Genomic DNA, 19,314 nt, shown 5'->3' with positions numbered 1-19,314 from the left:
TTGATTCAACTCCTCCATCTGAAATACAAATGGATAGCAGCCTTTGGCTGTAGAATTTCTCTCTTGCTGAGTGATAACATATAATAGTCACCTGATTTCTGGATCAGGAAGGAATATCATTTCTACTGTTCGGTCTTTCTTTTCTGGTAGATTGTGATGTTGCTTTGCTGAAGTTTGCGAGAACCTCTTCTCAGTTCTTTCCAGTGAGAATACCAGTGCTATGTATGTTTCTTAACAGTGGTATACCAATGATCCTGCAGCCTCGTTCATGGCTAAACTGTGCAGCTGGTGCCAGCAGTGTAGATTTTTTTTTTTTTAAATGTCAGTAAATAGAACACAGAAAAATAGTGGCTCTAAGGAGGTTGGAAGGAAAATGAAATATGTAATTCTAGAAATCATACTGGTTTTGTAGATACTACTATGTGGATTGAAATACCCAGCGATGAGGCTAACAACAAATTTTCCAAATAGGTTATGTTAGCAAAATACAGCATTTATGTAAATGATTTATATGCTTCTGAAGTTGGGATTTAGTAGCCTCTTAAATCTGTATTAAGCAACTCCAATTACACTGGTGTAAGTTTGCAGACTAACTTGTTGCTGAGAAAAGGCAGTATTGCTAATACAACAGCTACAGTAATGATGCAGGCTGGTGAGTTTCTTCCTTATGTATGAAAACCAAAACAGTCACAGCAAACTCTGCTTGAACAGTTCATTTCACCTGGACCTTGCCTAGTGCTTCCTCCAGAGCTAAGGGAATTTGCCTTTTTGCTGAAGGAAGTGCAGGAACATAAATAGATATACGGAAAAATACTAATTTTTTTCAGAGGTGCATTTTATTCGTGCATGAATTGTAGTCATGTTGTGCACTTTGAACCCAGAACAAAGAGTTTAAGGGTTTTTTGCATTATCTTCTCAGTTTTTTTACCGATATTAGCTTCAGATTCCTGGGAGAATCTAATGGCACTTTATATCTGTTCGTCATCATCTTTATTATTATTATTAAAGTTATTACTGCTATTGTTGTTATACATTGAGCACCTCTTGTTTTGGGTTATAGGAAGCACTGTGTTAGGACGGGTGTATGGTCATGTGTATGGCAATGCCATACCGACTTCAAAAAAACAACATTAGACTGGACATATTTGCACGAGCAGAACAGAAACTTTATTATGTAGGTTCTTTCATAAGGAAACTATATAGCTACTGGCAGAAAACAAGGTTGCCATCTCTGACCCATAGAGCCAAATGATTGTGTGAAAAGGGAGAGCATATTTAAGGAAAGACATCAAGCTGTTGCACATTCTTGGATTACATTCTTGTGATTTGGCGAAAGTAAAAGGATATTTCTCCTAGCATTAGTGAATGTGTAGTCTGCACTGGTTTTATATGGTGTCATATGCACGAAGGGATTCAGTATTTCTTTACTGGAATCTCCTTTCATGAGTAGAAACAGGTTTTCCACCATCTTCCATGCCCATGCGAACTCTTCCACTGCTCAGAGGTGCTGTTGTAGGAGAAAAAAAAAAAATTCAACTAGGGAAAAAAAATGCACTGCTAACACACTGAAGAGCTGTGTGATGGGGTTTTTTTTGTTTGTTTCCTCACAAGATCTTTTTCTCATATCAAAGGGGGAACTGCCTTGACATCTTCTCTTCTCTCCCTACTGGTCCTCATGCAGTAAATCTTAACAGTGCACATAACATGTCGGTGTTGGATGTATCTTGTATGTTGTGTGAATCAGCAGAGGAGCTTAGGAATCTTTGGGAGATTTTGGTATTTTAGAATCCCGTGAGTTCACGCAATCATTTTGGCAAGCTACTGGTTTCAAAAGTGCACATGAAATAAGATAAAGTATTATATTTTTGTCTCTAAATGATAAAGAATGTGGTCATTGCAGAGAGAATGCAATCTGCGTTAGTAAGAGGAAATCCAAAGCAAAAAAGATAGGTTTATTTAATCCTATTTTGTCAATTCATTTCAACCCCTCTTTAAATCAAAATTTTCTTACCATCCTTAGGGTTCACTCCTGACATCCTGCAGAAAAGAAGAAATATTTGATTAATGACCATCACCAACCCTGTCCACTGAAACCATTGATCTATTTAGGAACCACTGCGTGTGAATAGCCATGATTTCACACTGCTGCTTTCAGTGTGTTGTTTCTCAGGTGTGTGGTTACTAGTGTTATTGTTAAGGTGCTTTCTGCTTTGAAGGCCACTCCTGTCTACTCAATAGGAAATATGAACAGCAGTCAGACCTGTTCTTGGTCCTGATAAGTCTCTATATACTTCTCTTCTCAAAGTGGCATCATCTAGAAACAATATAAGGAGCTGATTCCTCCTCAGAAATCAAAAGTAATTCCATGTGTAGATCAGATATGGGAAATGGGCACTAAAACATAGACTTTAGTAAAGTAAGCTGTGGTCTGTACCAAGTTCTTTTCTAGTTGGGAGTACTGGTGTATGATGATGAATATTTTCACCTCTGTGCACAAGTGTAGAAAACCAAGAGCTAAAGAAATACTGAGAACAGGTTTTTATAGGTTATTTCAGGCTGAAGGCTATTATTCCAGTGCAACAAGAGGATTATGTAAGACATACATATGGTGCCTGGTGCCTTCTATAATTCATTGTAGTCAAAATGGTTGCATTTATATTTTCAAATCATCAGCACAATTGTTCTGGAGATTCAGCTTGAGTTATAGCAACACCTGGGATTTTGCTGGGCATCTGTTTTGCCAGTACTCTAAAGGCTGCGCGTGCAGTGAATGTAATTTAGTAATCTGGAGTCAGCTAGCAACCACAAATTACTGCTTTACAATGTGTCATGTTATTAACCTTATCTAATCATCATAGGATTTGTATATAGCAACGTACTGAGAGTCCTGGCCCTCCAGCAACTGGCGGTACGTGGCGATTTCCTGCTCCAGGCGACTTTTGATGTCCATGAGCATTCTGTACTCCTGGTTCTGACGCTCCATGTCGCATCGAAGTTCACTCAGTTGTTCCTCAACACTGGTGATGAGGGCCTGAATCTGTGCCAGCTGTGCGCAGTATCGTCCTTCTGTATCTCTCAGGCTGGCTTCCAGTCCAGCTTTCTAAAGCAGAATAATGTCAGAATAGGTTAGCATGCAGATTTTTCCCACAGAGGGGGAGTCTAAGGAGAGGCAAGATAGGGAGGGAGGAAGGGGAGAGTGTAGTAGTAGTAGTGACTTGTGATGTGCTTGGGATAGCTCCGTACCATGCTGAGCTGCGACTGGAGCTCAATCTCCAGGCCCTGGAGCGTGCGTCTCAGTTCTGTGATCTCTGATTTGCCGGTCTGTATCTGTTGTGTATGGGTGGCTACTTCACGGTTCAGCTCATCAGTCTGAAAGAAAAAAACAACTGTAAAATCATGCACATATTGTATAAAAAAATTTCAATTATTTTGAGCAAGGGAGGGCCCATCCTATCTGCTGGGGCAGTAATAATGGGACAATGCATCAGTTTGCTGTTTATTGGTGTAACTATACCTGAGTGAAGAACCAGGCCTCAGCATCTTTACGGTTCTTCTCAGCCAGAGCTTCATACTGTTCCCTCATCTCGGAGAGAATTCTGGTCAGGTCGATGCCAGGAGCCGCATCCATTTCCACGTTGACTGTTCCACTTAGCTGATTTGAATACTCTTTCATTTCCTGGACAGGCAGAAGGCAGGGGACAAAAAAGATTAGGCTTTCTCTTCTCATATACTTTCTGCCATCAGCAATCCATGCAGTGGTACGCAGTACTTTTATTATCAAGTATCATAGGTGGAACACACATAAAAAACGTTTATCAAATTTTATCTCTCATCACACATGCTTTTCTATGCTCTGTATACTCACACACAACACACACATATTTACATGTGACTTATATGTATGTTTCTTTTACTCAGCTTATCTATCTCAGTGACCTGTCGTGCTTATGAATGTCAAACTGAAATGAATAGGTCTGAACAGTTTGGAATCAGATAAAAGCTTCTCAGGGCACACTTTGTATTCTTTTAATATCAGTTTTCTTCTTATTAAGCTGCAATGTTGTCATTCTGGGTTTTTTTGTTTGGATTTCCCCCTCCCCACAGGAGAGGCATAAATTCCAAAGGGAAAAGTAATTTCCTCTCTGTACTGATACGGACTCTCACCTCCTCATGGTTCTTCTTTAGATAAGCCAGCTCCTCCTTCAGTGTTTCAATCTGCATCTCCAGGTCAGCTCTGGACAGAGTCAGCTCATCCAGGACTCTGCGCAGGCCGTTGATGTCAGACTCTACGCTCTGGCGCAGGAACAACTCATTCTCATATCTGCAGTTTAAAAAAGAAACAAGCACTGGAATATGTACGAGTTTGTATTCAGTAGAGCTATAAAACTATGAAATTTTATCTTGAATGTAGGAGGAACAGTGGGCTATAAATGAAAACATGTATATTGAAAAGAAGTGTAAAGGGAGTAAAGATGTTTTTTCCAACATCCAACTATGACATGTGAAACTACATGCATTGCCATCTGATTTTTTTCTTGAGGAGTACCTGACATTTCACTTTGCAGAACCTAATAATGATTATCAGCATCAATAGAGAAGTTGTCACACAGGACAGTCCATTTGCAGTGTCCTCTCAAATTTGGTGTGAAAGAAAGCACAGATTGCCTAGTTCTGCCTAAGACAATAGAGGAGAAAATACAAACCTGCAGGTACATCACTGCAAGATAAATCAGTTGTGCAAGTATCTTTATCATCTTTTCAGCAGTGTCTGATGTACTGCTGAGTCCATAAGCTGGATAAGCCCCAAATTACTCTTTGTCTTTCTTTTCTAAATTTCAGACTCTTTGAGAGAGAACTACTGCAACTGAACAGCGATCTCTTCATGCCACTCGGTTCTTTTTAAGTGAAAATCCCAACCTATTCCTGTCGTCTCTTCCCCTGTGATTTAGGCTAGTAAAAATAGTTAAGAGCATCACTAAAATACTCAGACACGAACTATAATTTATTATGTAAACAGCTCAGTGATCTGGATACTGTGTTCTATCAGGTTTATATTCTGAATTGATCCTTCATCACATTGATTCTGTTTGCCAGGGTTTTTTTCATGAGAAGTTATCGAGGAAAAATACCTATCCATAATTTTGAAATGTGTCCTTCAGTGACTGAAGAACTTTATTTTCTACATAAAAAGTAATACTAAACTTCAGAAAACTGTTTTGAGAGAGAGACAAGGAGAGAGAAGACAAATGTGCTGCAGGTAAACTTACTTCAGTCTGAAGTCATCTGCAGCCAGCCTGGCATTGTCAATCTCCAGAATGACTCTGGAATTGTCAATCGTAGCTGCAAGGATCTGGCAGTTAAGAAACACAGAAAAAGGTTCCTGTGAATAATGGTGAAATATCATGGTCCTGAGTACATAGTAGGCAGTTATTGAGGCTGTAAACCATCAAAAAAGGTAGAAAAAAATGGACCTCTGTTGTGATGTCACTGGTTAAGCATGCTTTTTGGATTGCAAGAGCCATTTCAATTTATTATGTTGCTCTTTGGTCACACTGTAATTCTTACAGCTTTTATAGAGAAAAACCAAAAATGCTAAGCTCTTTTCCACAGTCCATATGCAAATAAGAGAGATGAGATAGATACCCTTGTGTAATATTAGAAACATGATTAGAAAATACATTTGTACAACACCCGATCTTATCTGTAACTAGGAGAATTATTTTTTCAGCCTTTGAGGCCTACCTTTTACATTCTTTACTATCTGATTACTGAATAAATATATTGATAATTCTAAACACATTTTGCCGTGTTTTGCTAACTTTTAGTGCAATAATTTTAATATCAACAAATGTCACATTTTCAGGATAACATATTTTGTTTTTAAATTGAGAAAAAGCTACTCTTTTCTGCTAGAATGCTCATAACCACAATATATTTGGGGTTGGGGAATTCAATATTTATTTTGTAATTATTTTAGCGTATTTTGAAGAAGTGGAATATGCAGTTCCACAATTCTAATGCATTCTTATAACTCCTCTACATGTCAATGTCATACCTTGTCTCGGAGATCTTCAATTATCTTGTAATAATTACTGTAGTCCCGGGCTGGGCTGGTGGGAGCTTGCTTCTGATACCAGTCTCGGATTTTAATTTCTAAATCGGAATTTGCCGCTTCCAGTGCTCGTACCTTGTCCAGGTACGAAGCCAGACGGTCATTCAGATTTTGCATAGTTATCTTTTCATTTCCAGAGAGAAGGCCATCACCACCACCAAAGCCACCACCAACTTCAAAACCTCCACCAAAGCCAGCTCCTCCACCAAAGCCATAGGCTGCACCACCACCAAAGCCAGAGTAGCCTCCTCCATAACCACTGCCAAAACCAGAACACAAACCACCACCATACCCACCTCCTACAGAGGAGACATACCTAGCTGAAGAGATGGAGACACCCCTGCCACCAGATCCCCCATGTATGCTTGGAGCTCGGCAGGTTCCTCCTGTTCGGACTGAGGAAAGGCGAGAGCTGCTGCTTCCACCACCCCCAAAGCCACCACCATAGGTAGAAGAAGAGCTCTGCATGAAGGAAGTAGCCATAGCTGCAGCACAAGAAGGTGCTAAGGTCAGTTATTCAGCTTGGTGTAGAAGAGGAAAGTATGTGTCTTCACTGCCCTGGTGCTTCTTTTATATCCTCAAGATAGGGTGTTAGGAGAAACCCAACCTGCAACCCTCCCTCCAAAATTTCTCCTCCCTAGAGGTGAGGCCAATTATGATGACATTCCTCACAGAGCTGGCTGTACATCTCAGGGGCTAGGGCTTGGGTTTTCTTTTTAATTAAACAAAAGGGATGATTCAGATGAGTGTTTTTTCTTCAGGCTATAGTTTTGAAACTTGGAGTTTACTTCTCTGACATTTAAGAATGGAAAAACAAAGTGAGTCCAACCACACCCACTTACCCATTTACAGCAATCACCTTTTAAGAAAATTAACTTTTTCTAAATGAAGTTTAAGTAAGACTCTCCTTTCATTGAAAAATGTACAATCATCAGTTCATCTCACCATTATTTCTTCTTTTTTATCCATTTTTTTTCCCACTGAAAATTTGGAATTGAATTTTATGTGTTCTTATTCCTGTTCTTTGCTTGGAACTAATATTTAGATTTTGGAGTCTGAAATTTTAGTACAAAAAGCATATAATCATAGCATTGCGTGAGGAACAATTAGCATCCATCAATGTACAAGGAAGAGTGGGCACAGTTCATTTACTAATGCTTGTGAAATAGTCAAGAAGGGTAATACAAGATGGAAATAATTCAATTAAAAGAAGAAATGTGGGAGGACTAAGTTCCTGTTACTTTTGGAAAATGTAAACAAATTGGGTTTAAGATGAAACTGTTCAGATAGCAATAACTGTGTTTGATGCCAATATGCACTATGAAATGAAGCAATTTTTGAAAATAAGATTTGAGAAGCACTTAGAAGAGTCATCTTAATACCTCATTTAAAGTGGGAGTCTGAAACACCAGTATATTTCAGATGTAAGAATTTGCTAGTGAAATTCAAAAGGCAGTAATTCAGTAATGCAGCTCTGTTCAATAGTGCATAATTATGGGAAAACAGATTTGGGAGATTTTTAAGGAAATATTAACTGCTTGTTTACCCTGCTGGGGTGTGTCACTGGGGATAATGTGTGTGTGGAGAGTGTAGCAATAGTGTGGAGTTTGAAGAAAGAGCCCCATTCTCTTTGCACAACAAGGTGACATTTTTCAGATGAAAACCACAAGTTGCAGTTGAAGAAGTAGGGGTATGGTAAGACAATAAATTGGTACTGAGGCACATAATTGTTTAAGGAAACAGGGAGTTGAGAGGAGGGAGAAAAGCAGGGACAAAGGGAAGGTGGGAGGAACTTTCTCTGGTCTCTGGTTTGGAACCACCAAAATTATTTTAAAATAAAAATTTGAAATAAGGAAGAAAAATGATATGTTTGCTAACAACATAATAAGGAGAACGTTGTTTTTAGTACAGTTTTTGATGGTACGTATCAACAGAAAATGAGCTTAGAATTCAGGATGGGTGATTGCAGATAAACTGAGGCTCATACCAGTTGTTGGAATACTGAGGCGTTTTCTGAAATTTACAGTTGAGACTTTAATGCAGCCTCAGGGAAATGTGCAACCTTTTTAGTAGGGGAAGATGTGTACTTGGGAAGAAAGAAACATCAAAAATCTAGCTGTGGTACGCAGCTTAACAGCCTGGTTCTGAGAATGTCCACTCATTCTTCAGCTGATTAGAAAAGACAGGGTGTTTCACAGTTGTGGAAACATGTTTCAAACTGAACCTGGACCTCTGCCACCACAGTTCAGTTCTGTGTAGCTTGCCAAATCTGTGTATATCCAAGAGTTAGTATCTCAGGAAACAAGTTTAGGCAAACTTTCCTAAAGATAAAAAAGTTTCTTTAAGACCCCTGTAATTTAAATATCCTAAGGTGTGCAAGCTGCTAGGGTCTGTTTAACTCTGAGTGATCCCACAATAAGCAAGATCAAATTCCATTTAAAAAAAAAAATAGCAAAATCACTTATAGGAAACACCATAAACTTTAACAGGAAACTTTGGGGATTTTTCATTCAGTCTTCTTTCACTCAGTCTTTATAACTTCTTTGGAAGCTTGCTGGTGAAACACACTTTGTTGCTTTTTAAAATGCCCTGTGTGTTATTCTAGATTGTTATCAGATGAACACTTACAAAAAACAGGTAGCAGATATAAAGCTGTTTCTTTCCTGTAGAATATTTACTATTGGGAAAAATTAAAATAAATCAAGCAGCCAATACAGATTATGTCCAATAACATAATTCAGAAAACCATAGTGGTTGGGATTCTGTGGCTTTTTCAATTTTCTGTAAACCATCAAACTCAGATCCTTAGGGTGTGTCCCCCATGATCAAAAGCTTGTAAATGCGGAGTGCAGCCCTTGCAGACCTGAGGCTTATCCCTGCCTTCATTGTCTTCGCTATTTGTTCTTTCATATTAAACAACTACTTCTAAATAGTTCCTAATATTTTACTAGAAATTGTCAGTAGTATTTTCAAACCAAAGGAGAATCCAAGGAAAGGTGCCTCAATGAAGCACTGTGAAATTTGGAGGTGGTCGGTTATGGATCATTTATTTGCAGCTTGCTTCAGTTGCTGTGTTTCACAGGTATTTTCCTAAAGAGAAAAAAACTTCACTTTTGAGAGTTTACTTATGAACGTTGGCTCTTCTGGTGAAAGAGAAATGGTAAATATGTCCATACCTGTACACTGAGAGCAGATTGCTGGCAAGTGTGTGTGTGTGCGCGCCTGAGTGTGTGTTCAGAATTCGCTAACTCATGCTATTTATTTATATAGATTTTGTTGTTTTATTACTGTCTCCACATTGAAGACTTCTATATCAAAACCCACATGCGTTATCACATTTTATAATAGACTATGTAAGGCAAAGCTTCCTTTGGTGAAAATTAGTTACAATTTGGTATTTACATTAGTAAAAGTTTAGAAATCAAAAGTGTTTTGATGAATCTAATTTCATATCTGAACTTGAACAAGTATGTGAAAATCCTCTGTCTTTAGCTGAGTTCTCGATCTAGGTATAATTCTACATACAGTCATATTCCTCTTCAATTATTTTTTCTGCATTTTAGCTATGTTTTATCTGTCATTTAAAAAAAAAAGCAGTTACATTTCTCTAAATTCATGAGGTTTGGAATGCTTCCAGATTCAAAACCTCTTAGGACTTTAAATGAACATCTAAAATCAGTGCTATCTCTGTACTGGTAGAGATCTGTGTTGCTCTGTTCATTCTTCATTTAGCTCTTTTCTGCAGCTGGAACGTGAACTTCAACCTACAAAATTTTCTTCTTATAGTCTATACAAGGAAATTGAAGCCTGCTGAAGTAAAAAAAAAAAAAAAAGGTATTTCAAGCTTATGCCTTTATTCTGTTCTTACTAGCTTCACTCGAAGATTTCTTATCCAATGCCTTGACACACAGTTTCATCATTTGCACAGTACTCAGCATTGTACTTGTGGTGCATAAGCTCCTTGGTTTGTCATGCTTCCATGGATCCTTCCTGGAAGACATCCCCTGACATGTCTATGCTTTACAAACTCTTTTATTACTTCTGTTACGGGATTAATGGAGTTGACACTCTTTAGCCTCTCCTTTCAGGAGGACAGAGAGTTCCATTCACGAAGCAGCTTGTTTATCATCTCAGTCTTTGCTGATAAAACCGTCATGCAGACATTACATACCTTTAGAAAACACTTTTTTTCTGAACCAAACTCTAAAACTATAGTCTCTGAGTGATTTTATATTTAACATTTCAGCAGAAATCCTTCATTACCCTACAAATAGGGGACAAAATCAATAAAATTATAAACTGAAATTAAAACTGGACTATAAAAACAAGAATTCCAGCCTTTTCAAGATTCTTTCAAGTCACTGAAGCCGCCAGTTTTTTTAGCAGGGTTTATGAATTCATTAAATTCTTGGCACTTTTAACCTCTTAAACACTGTTAAGCTGTTAACCTTTTAAACATCTTTTTTTCTAACCATGCATTTAATTCAGTCTTTGAAAATAAAACTCTTTGGTCAAAATATACATTTGCAAAGTGTCCTTATAACTTATAGTTTGCATTCTTTGAGCACGATAATTTCTTATCAGGCTTTTGCATTTGTGGCTATACAACACAAGAAATCTGCACCAGTAATCTCATACTCTGACTGGTTTTGTCACAAGAACTCACTCTCAGGGAGTGGGATTTGTTAAAATTAAAAAAGAGACCTGGAGTTGTTTGTTCTTTTATCTGGGAGGGATTTCACGTCTAACTGTTGTAGGGAATAATTTTGCTACAAAACATTTATTAGAAAATGTGTCAGGACTGAGGAACAGCCTGTACTGAAGCATTTAATGCACAAAAGCTTTCTTCTTCTCTTCCAAAAGCGGACACCGTATAAATGGGTGAGCTTCTGAAGGACCACTTGCATCTCGTGTATGCCTGTGCTTTTCATGCCACTGCTCCCTCTCAGTTCTGCACTTGTTTGCACCAGAGCACCTTAGTTCCCCAGTTCTTCCCATCTCATCCTGTTCTCTGTATCCCTTTGCCGATTCTTACTTTTTGTGACTGTTTTTCTTTCCTGTCACAGTTTTTCCCTGTCATAGTGAAGCCACTGCCTAATGCTATCATGCTAGATTTCCAGAGGCTAAGCTGGGATTGTCTGTGTCAGTACCTGACAACTGATGTTGACAGGTCACCTGAGTCACTGCTGAACCAAAACAAGCACCAGAGCCTCTTGATTGAAGAGGATTGCCCAACCTTGATAGAGGAGGTCCATAGCTTTGATATGCCTCTTGCTATGTGAACACTCCGTTAATCTGTTATGAACATAGAGTTGTGGACAAGAGTGAAATAATTATTCCCTCCCAAGTCCAAGGCGACAAGTGCTGAGGAATTTGATGATGTCTTCCTGAAGCACAGGCTGCAAGATGATCCACTCTGGGGGAGTGCAGTATTGGGCTACTTTTAGTCTGGGCATACTGTTGTTTCAATTTCACCCTCAGTTGATGAGATAACTATGTGCCTTTTGTACTAGTGGGAGGTGGGAATGTGATAGGCTATAGCCATGATTTTGTTTTAGCACAAACCCTGAAAAGTTTCCTTGGCTGTGGGCTTGCAGCGGGATAGTTGGAAATGAAATTACTGATTACATGTAGAATTTCAGCTAGGATAATATCCTTTCAATGGCATGAGAATGTAGGTGGCTAAAAGTGGTGCTAAAGCTTTGTTACCTCCTTATGAACTGGGAAAGTAAGTGAAGAAATCTCACAACAGTTCTCACTCCTCTTTGTTTCTGTAGGAGTTACATTAAAGCCATTTTAACAGCTTTATATTTTACCCTAACAAAATGTCTCCTAGCTCTTGCTTCTTACTGGAATCACTTAACATCTCACTGTTACTGCTCTTCAGAGTGCACAGCCATAGTAGTCAGAAACAGAAGTCATTCCTGTATTCCCACTCTGAGGGGCTGAGGATGCTGTTGCCTCCATATTCAGAGCTCCTGCCAGCAAGAGGAGCTAGAGAAATAAGAGATGGAGCTCAAGCCACCAACAGACATTGTGAGCATTAACCTGTCAGGGAGGCTGGCTAGCTATGTCCTGCCTGATTAAACCCAAACTTCAGTAACAGTATCACAATAACTCAAAATAAGTTAAGATTGCAAGAAGATGATCATCTTTATTAGAGTAGATACAGCAATTCAGTACATGAAAGAACTAGAAATAATTGAAAAGCTAACCCAATTTGCAAATTAATCACCACTAAATGGATGAATCTACCTAAACTTTGTGTGGACAAGGATTTTCTGTGCTTTAAGATAGTAATTTCCAGCAGTTTAGAGTGATTCCTCTCCATTTCAATTCCTGTGTGTTGTCTGCTTTTTCTCATTTTGAAGATGACATTTGGAGGACTTTCAGTACTATTTTCCACCTGCCACCGTGTCTCTTTTGTCTACAGTAATATGGAGAGAAAGAACAGCAATTACTTAAGTATAACACACATGAGACCACTCCACAATGGGTGCAGAGCTTAGTTTATGTCTTGTGTCTCATTCTGTTCTCTCAGAAGTTTTCTTCTTCATAGCATTGATTTGAATCATACATCACTTTTACAATACAGGTGACCTTTAAAAGCTCAAGGCAAATTTTACTTGCATGTTCATACAATTCCCCTGAGCTGCCCAAACTTAAATTTCTTGTATCCTTTCATCTGGGGGAATGATTAAGCATTTTGTGCTTTACTTAGCCTTTACTGTAGCATATTCTGAGATTTTTTTCTGATGTCTTAATGTCCTTTAATGGCTGAAATTTGTTAAATTCTAGCCAGAGTCATCATTTGTTACTTATTAGATTTTTTTCTGTGACACAAATCAGTACAGCAGCCCAGTCTCTAGTATGGACACAACTACCATAATATATGTATATTTCCTTTTAGAAAATAAAACTTCTTTCACTCCTAAAGGTTTCCTGAAAGAGAAAGAATCCTTACCATCACTTCCAGAAAGGGAGCCAAACATCCTGTAAAACAAAGAGATAACAGTTGAAAGGAGAGGTAACACATCAAATGCTGTGTGAGATGAGGATGTATGAAAGCAAATTCTCTATTAATCAGGTACATTTTGTACGTAGTCAGAGAAGAGATAGTCATCTCCTTGCTCTCCCTCTCAGCTCAGGAGAGGGAATTGTTGTAGTAAGTATATTTTTAAACAACTGCAGTGGGAAAAGTAAATTATGGAAAAGAAGGAATAGAGGAAATCAAAACCTTTCAACTCACACCTCATGTTTTTTTGTTCCAAGCTATGAGATATTTTCGTCCTTGAGGCTATATGTGAAATGACAGATAGCTGTGTTCCCATGTGGGAGGTCACTTAATGGCTGTCTGAAAATAGCTAGCTTGTCTGCCTTCACTTCTCTTCAGAATATTTTCTTCTGCGCTGATTCCTATGAGGCAAGAGCTATTTAACTGGTAACAGGAAGTTTATGGGAATTTGGTGTTAATCCTTATATTCTGTAAAACATTACTAACTGCACTATGTGTCCTGAAGGTCAAGCAGCTAATGATTAGTTATCACTTTAACTGTTAGTTGCATTTAATCTCTTGTACTGTTTGTCAGTTTGCCTTTTTGTTTAGAAACTCGTTGAGGTACTCACTTAATGTAAATGGGAATCATAACATTTCTAGCTCCACCATGGTCCAGAAAAATCAATTTGTTAAAATTTTAGAACCCCAGGAGTATTTGAAGTTGTGTTTACTGTGGTGCTGTGGCAAATGAGCATGATGGCATGGTCAAACTTTATGAGGCTAAGCAAAAAGGCTTCTGCAGCAAGCAGAGTTACTTACTGGGACTCCTGGCCTTCCAGGAGTTGTTGGTAAGTAGTGATCTCTTGCTCCAGTCGAGTCTTGATATCCATGAGGATCTTGTATTCGCTGTTCTGGCGCTCCATATCAGCTCGGAGCTCAGCCAGCTGCACCTCGATGCTTCCAATCAGGCCCTGGATCTGCGCCAGTTGGGCACTGTAACGCCCTTCCGTGTCTGCCAAGGTGCTTTCCAGCGCAGCTTTCTGAGAGCAGAGAGGTTGAAGGGGAAACCACAAAAAGGTTGCCACCAGATGCAAGACTCCTTGTAGGGAGGGGAATATGTACCCATTTCACTTGGGGTGGGGTGGGGGGTGTCATGCAGTGCAAATTTTAATGTACCATGCTGAGCTGGGACTGAAGTTCTATTTCCAGCCCTTGGAGCGTGCGTCTCAGGTCAGTGACTTCGGACTTGCTGCTCTGCAGTTGTTCAGTATTGACAGCTACTTCACGGTTCAGCTCTTCAGTCTGAAACAGGAAAAACATTACATGAGAATTATGGGGCCTTTATAAGTAGAGGTCATAAGGCTTTCACAGCAGTGTTCTATGTATTATAATAATTATTTTGTTTCTTTCATGGATTTTTTGGGGTAGTATTTGTATAGTATGGAGTTTTTTCTACCTTGCTGTGGAACCAGGCCTCAGCATCCTTCCTGTTCTTCTCAGCCATATGTTCATACTGGTCTCTCATATCAGCCAGGATCTTGGACAGGTCAATGCCTGGAGCAGAGTCCAGTTCAACACTGACTCGGCCAGCAACTTGCCCTCCCAGGGCACTCATTTCCTATGTGGACATGGCAGAGGAAGACAAAAGAGAATACAATCATAAACTGAAAACATTATGAAACTTCCATTCTTTCTTCAAGGGCTAAGGTCGGACTGACTCCCTTTAAATACTTGCAGGGGGTATTTTTAGTCTCCCAGTCTACACAGAAATCTTTTCTTCACTGTAGGAGAGCTCAGGACAATCCTGAGGGACTCCAGATTTCCACACACTGTTTTTCTGATGTCACTTTCAAAAGCATTTCTTGGGGTTTTTTTACCTCCTCATGGTTTTTCTTTAAGTAGGCCAGCTCCTCCTTTAAGTTTTCAATCTGCAGCTCCAGGTCTGTTCTAGCCAGGGTCAGCTCATCCAGGACCCTGCGCAGGCCATTGATGTCGGCCTCCACACTCATGCGAAGAGCTTGCTCTGTTTCAAACCTTAAAAAAGCAAAACAAAACTATTCAGGTTAGCTGATTAAGTCAGCCAACCATGAAACATTATTTGCTATAAATGTGTCTGGTTTTGTAGGATTTTATGATGTAGCAAATGTTGTCCAGCATTAGACTTTTCTCCACATATTTTACATGATATAAAATTTTCTGTGGTACAGATGGTGCTTTCAGGAAATACATAAAGGGCTGAACTGCAACAACAGGATCAAACTAGTGTTCATATAGAGATTTTATAGGCATTCCTTTCTTTTTTCACAGCTGCTGCCCTTTGGCTCAACAAGGATTTTTGCCTGCTCAAGAGACCTTTTTCCTTTCAGAAATTACTCACTTGGTTTTGAAGTCATCAGCAGCCAGCCTGGCATTGTCAATCTGCAAGACGATCTTCGAGTTGTCAATAGTGGCATCAAGGATCTACAAACAATGAGAGTTCATTGCTGAGGCTGAAACAACTATGTTATCTTCTTTCCCGATCTGAAGATAAAAGAGTTAAGATTCTATTTCATCTCTACCTACACCACATAGAAATGTATTTTATTTGGTCTCAGTAGGAAAGTATCAATGATCTATAGCAAATATGTAGCACAGATTTATCACAGTACTTTTGCCATCATTGTCCATTATGGATAGGTCCTCTTACTCTTGTCTGGCATATGAAGTGGCTTTTAGCTAGAAGTCCCACAGTGAGACAAAACTGCATGCTGTCTTAGAGGGAGAGGACTTTGGTGAGCCAGGGAGTAGGTGATGTTTTAGGACGGAGGCAAGAAACTTATTTCCTGGAGAGATGCAAAGGAAGCAAAGTCTGCAGACCCCTCTTGGCAGAATTTGTTCTCATTACACATTTCCTTAACAGTAGGAAGTGATTACAAGGTCTGTATGATTTTAAAATAAATGACATGTTTGTGTTTCGTAAACAATATGGGTTCATATTGCATTTGTGTAGTCTTTGAACACATTTTTATTTCCTGGAGTATCCAGGATAGTGTTTATTGATTCTTCTAATGCTTCATGAAAGCCTGTAAAGGAAATTTTGTTTATTTAGAAGTGATGCCTGTTAATTTTTATCTAGAAAACATGTCTTTTTTGCCTGCCACTTTTAAAACTCAAAAGGTCATCCACAAAACCAGCTGGAACAACGTTTTCTCTCCCCTAACTAAGGGGAGTAAAAGACAGGAGGGAAAAGAATACTAAAAGGATAAAATATAATTGCCATTTCTGCCTTTACTGGAGCTCAGTTTTTGAAATCAGGAGGGAATGTGAATGGGTTGAAGCAAAGAGAAAGTAAACTGCGTGGGAGCGGTCATGAACTCCAAGCTGAACTGTGAAAACTAAACCTCAAGTTTTCTTTCATTTATTTACATAGTTTAATCAGCTACTACCTATGTTTTCCGGGGTGTGTATCATCTCAAAGTAATCTGTTATCAGGTACCCATGGGCTATTGGGGCAAATCCTGCATTTATGTATGGGATTTATTACTTCATGTCTGCTACTTCCTTTTTCCATAAGCCAAATCTTTCAGCACTCTTATTTCAATCCCAAGCTTAAGTAAGTGAAATGTGAAAGAAAAATAAATGTATGGTGATGAAATCTTGAGCTGCTATTTTCACATTTACAAAATTGTACTTAACCAATTCTTATTTTTACTGTTAAAGCAGTGTGTATGTGCTTCTGAAGCTTTTCAAGCTATATGGCAGGTAACAGATTACAGAGATAGGCAGGTTGCTGTCATTGTTTGTCTCTCTTTATATTTATTAGTGTATATATATGGTCATATATATATTGACTGGTCATATAGGTGTATATGACCAGTATGTGTGTGTATATATATGTGTGTGTATGTATATATATCTGCTTTGTTAAAAGCAAACGTTATCAGAGAATTAAGTACTAAGGCATCTCAGACTGACCGTTTTGTACATTCTCTTAGCTAACATTTAAAACAGTAGATAATTCCAAATTGATAATTTTCTTTATCCACCCCACCCAATCATTGCATATTCATTTCATCTGCCTCTCCTTTTCATAAACTGCAATGTCTTCTGGGTATTTTCCTGGTGAAGTTTTTCTCTTTGGGTTTTTATGCTTCCTTCTTAAGTGCAAATTAGGATGATTTTTAATAAATATTAACACCTACCTTGTCTCGAAGGTCTTCAATAGTCTTGTAATAAGGACTGTAATCCTGAGCTGGGCCTGGTCCTTGTTTTTGATACCAGTCTCGGATTTTAGTTTCAAGATCAGAGTTTGCCTCTTCCAGTGCACGCACTTTCTCCAGATAAGATGCAAGGCGTTCATTCAGGCTTTGCATAGTTGCCTTTTCATTTCCTGAGAGGAGGCCATCACCGCCACCCAAACCACCACCATAACCACCACTAAAGCTGCTGCTAAAACTACTTCCATATCTACCACCCAGGCTGCTTCCTAGGCCAGAAGAGACAAATCTAGCAGAAGAGACTGACACACCCATGCCACCAGATCCCCCATGGATGCTTGGAGCCCTAAAGCAACCTCCACCAAAACGGACCGAGGAGCCACCAGGTCCCCCTGCCACAGAAGAGCTAGTTTGCCTGAAGCTGTAACTGGCCATGGTAAGAAATACCAAGGACCTAACCCAAGCTGCAGCTCACACAGTTTCTGATCCTGAGGCAGGAGTGTGTGCTCCGTTCCCCCACCCTACCTCTTTTATGCCTGTGACAATGGGAGTTGTCTCCAGAATGTGTTATCTGAGACCCGTGGAATTTATCAGCCTTAAGCCTTCTGCCAACACGGCAATTCCTCTTATTGGTCAATTGCTATGAAGTGGGCTGTGTTTCTTTCCCAAATACCTTCACGCACAGGAGCTGATTCCCTCCCCCGGACCGTTGCCTCTTGAAGCAAAAGGTGGGATTCAGAGGAGGTGTCACCCTGCTGAGGGGAGCATTCATAAGTCTAGTTATAGTTTACCTATATGGAAGCAAAAGGGCTGGGAGCACACAGCCCTGCTGCAGCCAACGCTGTGTCCATAGCAAAGTCACACAATGACTTTCTTCATGTGATCTCAGGAAAGAGTTTTAATACAGAGTGATTAAGTTAGTGAATTGGTAGACTCATAACAGAGCTTGAAAGGAGCCCAAATGATGAACAGTATGTGTGGACCTTGACAAAACAGGTTCCCACCCCTCTTGTTTTCCTTATTTCCATTGAGAAAAATTCTTTCAGAAGTTAAGATTTTAACTGTTTCTTTGTTCTCAGTTCCTTTTGGGCTGACAGTAGAAGAGAGGGTCTGACAGAGAACATGCCTTGTCTGAAAGAGTCTTGTTTTCTACAGAAACAAGAATCCTTTTCAAGGAACCATAGCTATAATTGTAGCAGAGATAAGCATTGAACTTCCCTGAGTACCTGGGGAGTGAGCAACAACAGAAAAAAAGTACCTGATTATACATTTAGTCTTTTCATTGCTACTGAAAAGGAGAAGTAAACAGAAGAAACATAATCACTCTTCTGGTCTTTGAGTTTCATGAAAATGTTATTTCTAAAATGTTCAAGTCCTCTGTTATCCAAGACAAATTTTTAAAAGCAATGTTGCTTTTGTTACTGCAAGCTCCTCCATGAGCATCCCTAACATACAAGTGGATATTCACATCTTTTCTTCCATTCTCTTTCTTTCACTTGCCACCCCTCACTTCCTCCAAACCTCTGGGACTCCTCAGGAGAACTGCTTTAAAGAAAAAAGGAGTAAGTTGGCCTACCAGCATTTGCAGCTTTCCAGGAACAACAAGGCCTGGGCAGGAATTCTGCCACCTACAAGTGCTTCCACTAAACAGAACCTTTGGAGCACAAGATGCATGCTGTGATGTGTCAATGAGAAATCCATTTAATACTAAAATAAAGAATTAAAGATAAGCCAAATGAAATGCATACTCTGTACGAGGGCCTGTCTAGTCTTTCTATACCCATAAAAAATGCATCAGTTATTTTAGACCACACATTAGGGCTGTACTCACTTTGTACAGGGAGAAATGTCAAACTGCAGGGCAAATATAGGGAGGATAAAAGAACAAACATACAAACTGGAAGCTGGCCAAGGCACCTGTATCAACAGCCCCATTGGTCTGTATCTGATTATGAGGCTGTATCAGAAAGAGGAATTCTGCAGTGACTCAGGTACAGAATATATCACTT

The 19,314-nt window shown here is 39.2% G+C and overlaps 2 protein-coding genes and 1 long non-coding RNA gene across 3 annotated transcripts in view; 1 reads left to right on the top strand and 2 right to left on the bottom strand.

The window, feature by feature from the left end:
- The window catches only part of LOC115344443, a 68,665-nt gene extending 51,831 nt beyond the window's left edge, over nt 1–16,834 (top strand). Inside the window, exon 3 of the long non-coding RNA XR_003924523.2 lies at nt 15,417–16,834. This is a non-coding gene — a long non-coding RNA (uncharacterized LOC115344443). The remainder of the gene's footprint in view (nt 1–15,416) is intronic.
- Nucleotides 1,046–6,673, bottom strand: LOC115344425 (keratin, type I cytoskeletal 15-like). The gene is made up of 8 exons (XM_030021694.1): nt 6,056–6,673; nt 5,268–5,350; nt 4,165–4,321; nt 3,515–3,676; nt 3,244–3,369; nt 2,880–3,100; nt 2,012–2,037; nt 1,046–1,507 (listed from the first exon to the last, which is right to left on the bottom strand). The coding sequence occupies exons 1-8, from the start codon at nt 6,593–6,595 to the stop codon at nt 1,425–1,427; spliced, it is 1,398 nt and encodes a 465-aa protein (XP_029877554.1). The 5' UTR covers nt 6,596–6,673; the 3' UTR covers nt 1,046–1,424.
- LOC115344433 (keratin, type I cytoskeletal 19) lies at nt 12,241–17,859 on the bottom strand. The gene is made up of 8 exons (XM_030021707.2): nt 17,291–17,859; nt 15,487–15,569; nt 14,987–15,143; nt 14,566–14,727; nt 14,286–14,411; nt 13,929–14,149; nt 13,077–13,105; nt 12,241–12,539 (listed from the first exon to the last, which is right to left on the bottom strand). The coding sequence occupies exons 1-8, from the start codon at nt 17,738–17,740 to the stop codon at nt 12,508–12,510; spliced, it is 1,260 nt and encodes a 419-aa protein (XP_029877567.1). The 5' UTR covers nt 17,741–17,859; the 3' UTR covers nt 12,241–12,507.
- Nucleotides 17,860–19,314: the final 1,455 nt, after the last annotated feature.

This window comes from Aquila chrysaetos, chromosome 8 (assembly GCF_900496995.4).
Source record: "Aquila chrysaetos chrysaetos chromosome 8, bAquChr1.4, whole genome shotgun sequence".
NCBI lineage: Eukaryota > Metazoa > Chordata > Aves > Accipitriformes > Accipitridae > Aquila > Aquila chrysaetos.
Note: the sequence above shows the minus strand (reverse complement) of the source record. Positions and strands in the feature narration are given on the sequence as shown.

Coding starts and splice junctions, on each gene's coding strand:
- LOC115344425 (XM_030021694.1), bottom strand. CDS start 6,595: ATGGCTACTTCCTTCATGCAGAGCTCTTCTTCTACCTATGGTGGTGGC. Junction 3,101..3,243: donor TCCAGTCGCAGCTCAGCATG/GTACGGAGCTAT, acceptor ATTCTGCTTTAG/AAAGCTGGACTGGAAGCCAG. Junction 1,508..2,011: donor AGGAGTGAACCCTAAGGATG/GTAAGAAAATTT, acceptor CTCCTACAACAG/CACCTCTGAGCAGTGGAAGA.
- LOC115344433 (XM_030021707.2), bottom strand. CDS start 17,740: ATGGCCAGTTACAGCTTCAGGCAAACTAGCTCTTCTGTGGCAGGGGGA. Junction 15,570..17,290: donor TTGAAGACCTTCGAGACAAG/GTAGGTGTTAAT, acceptor CATTGTTTGTAG/ATCCTTGATGCCACTATTGA. Junction 14,150..14,285: donor TTCAGTCCCAGCTCAGCATG/GTACATTAAAAT, acceptor CTCTGCTCTCAG/AAAGCTGCGCTGGAAAGCAC.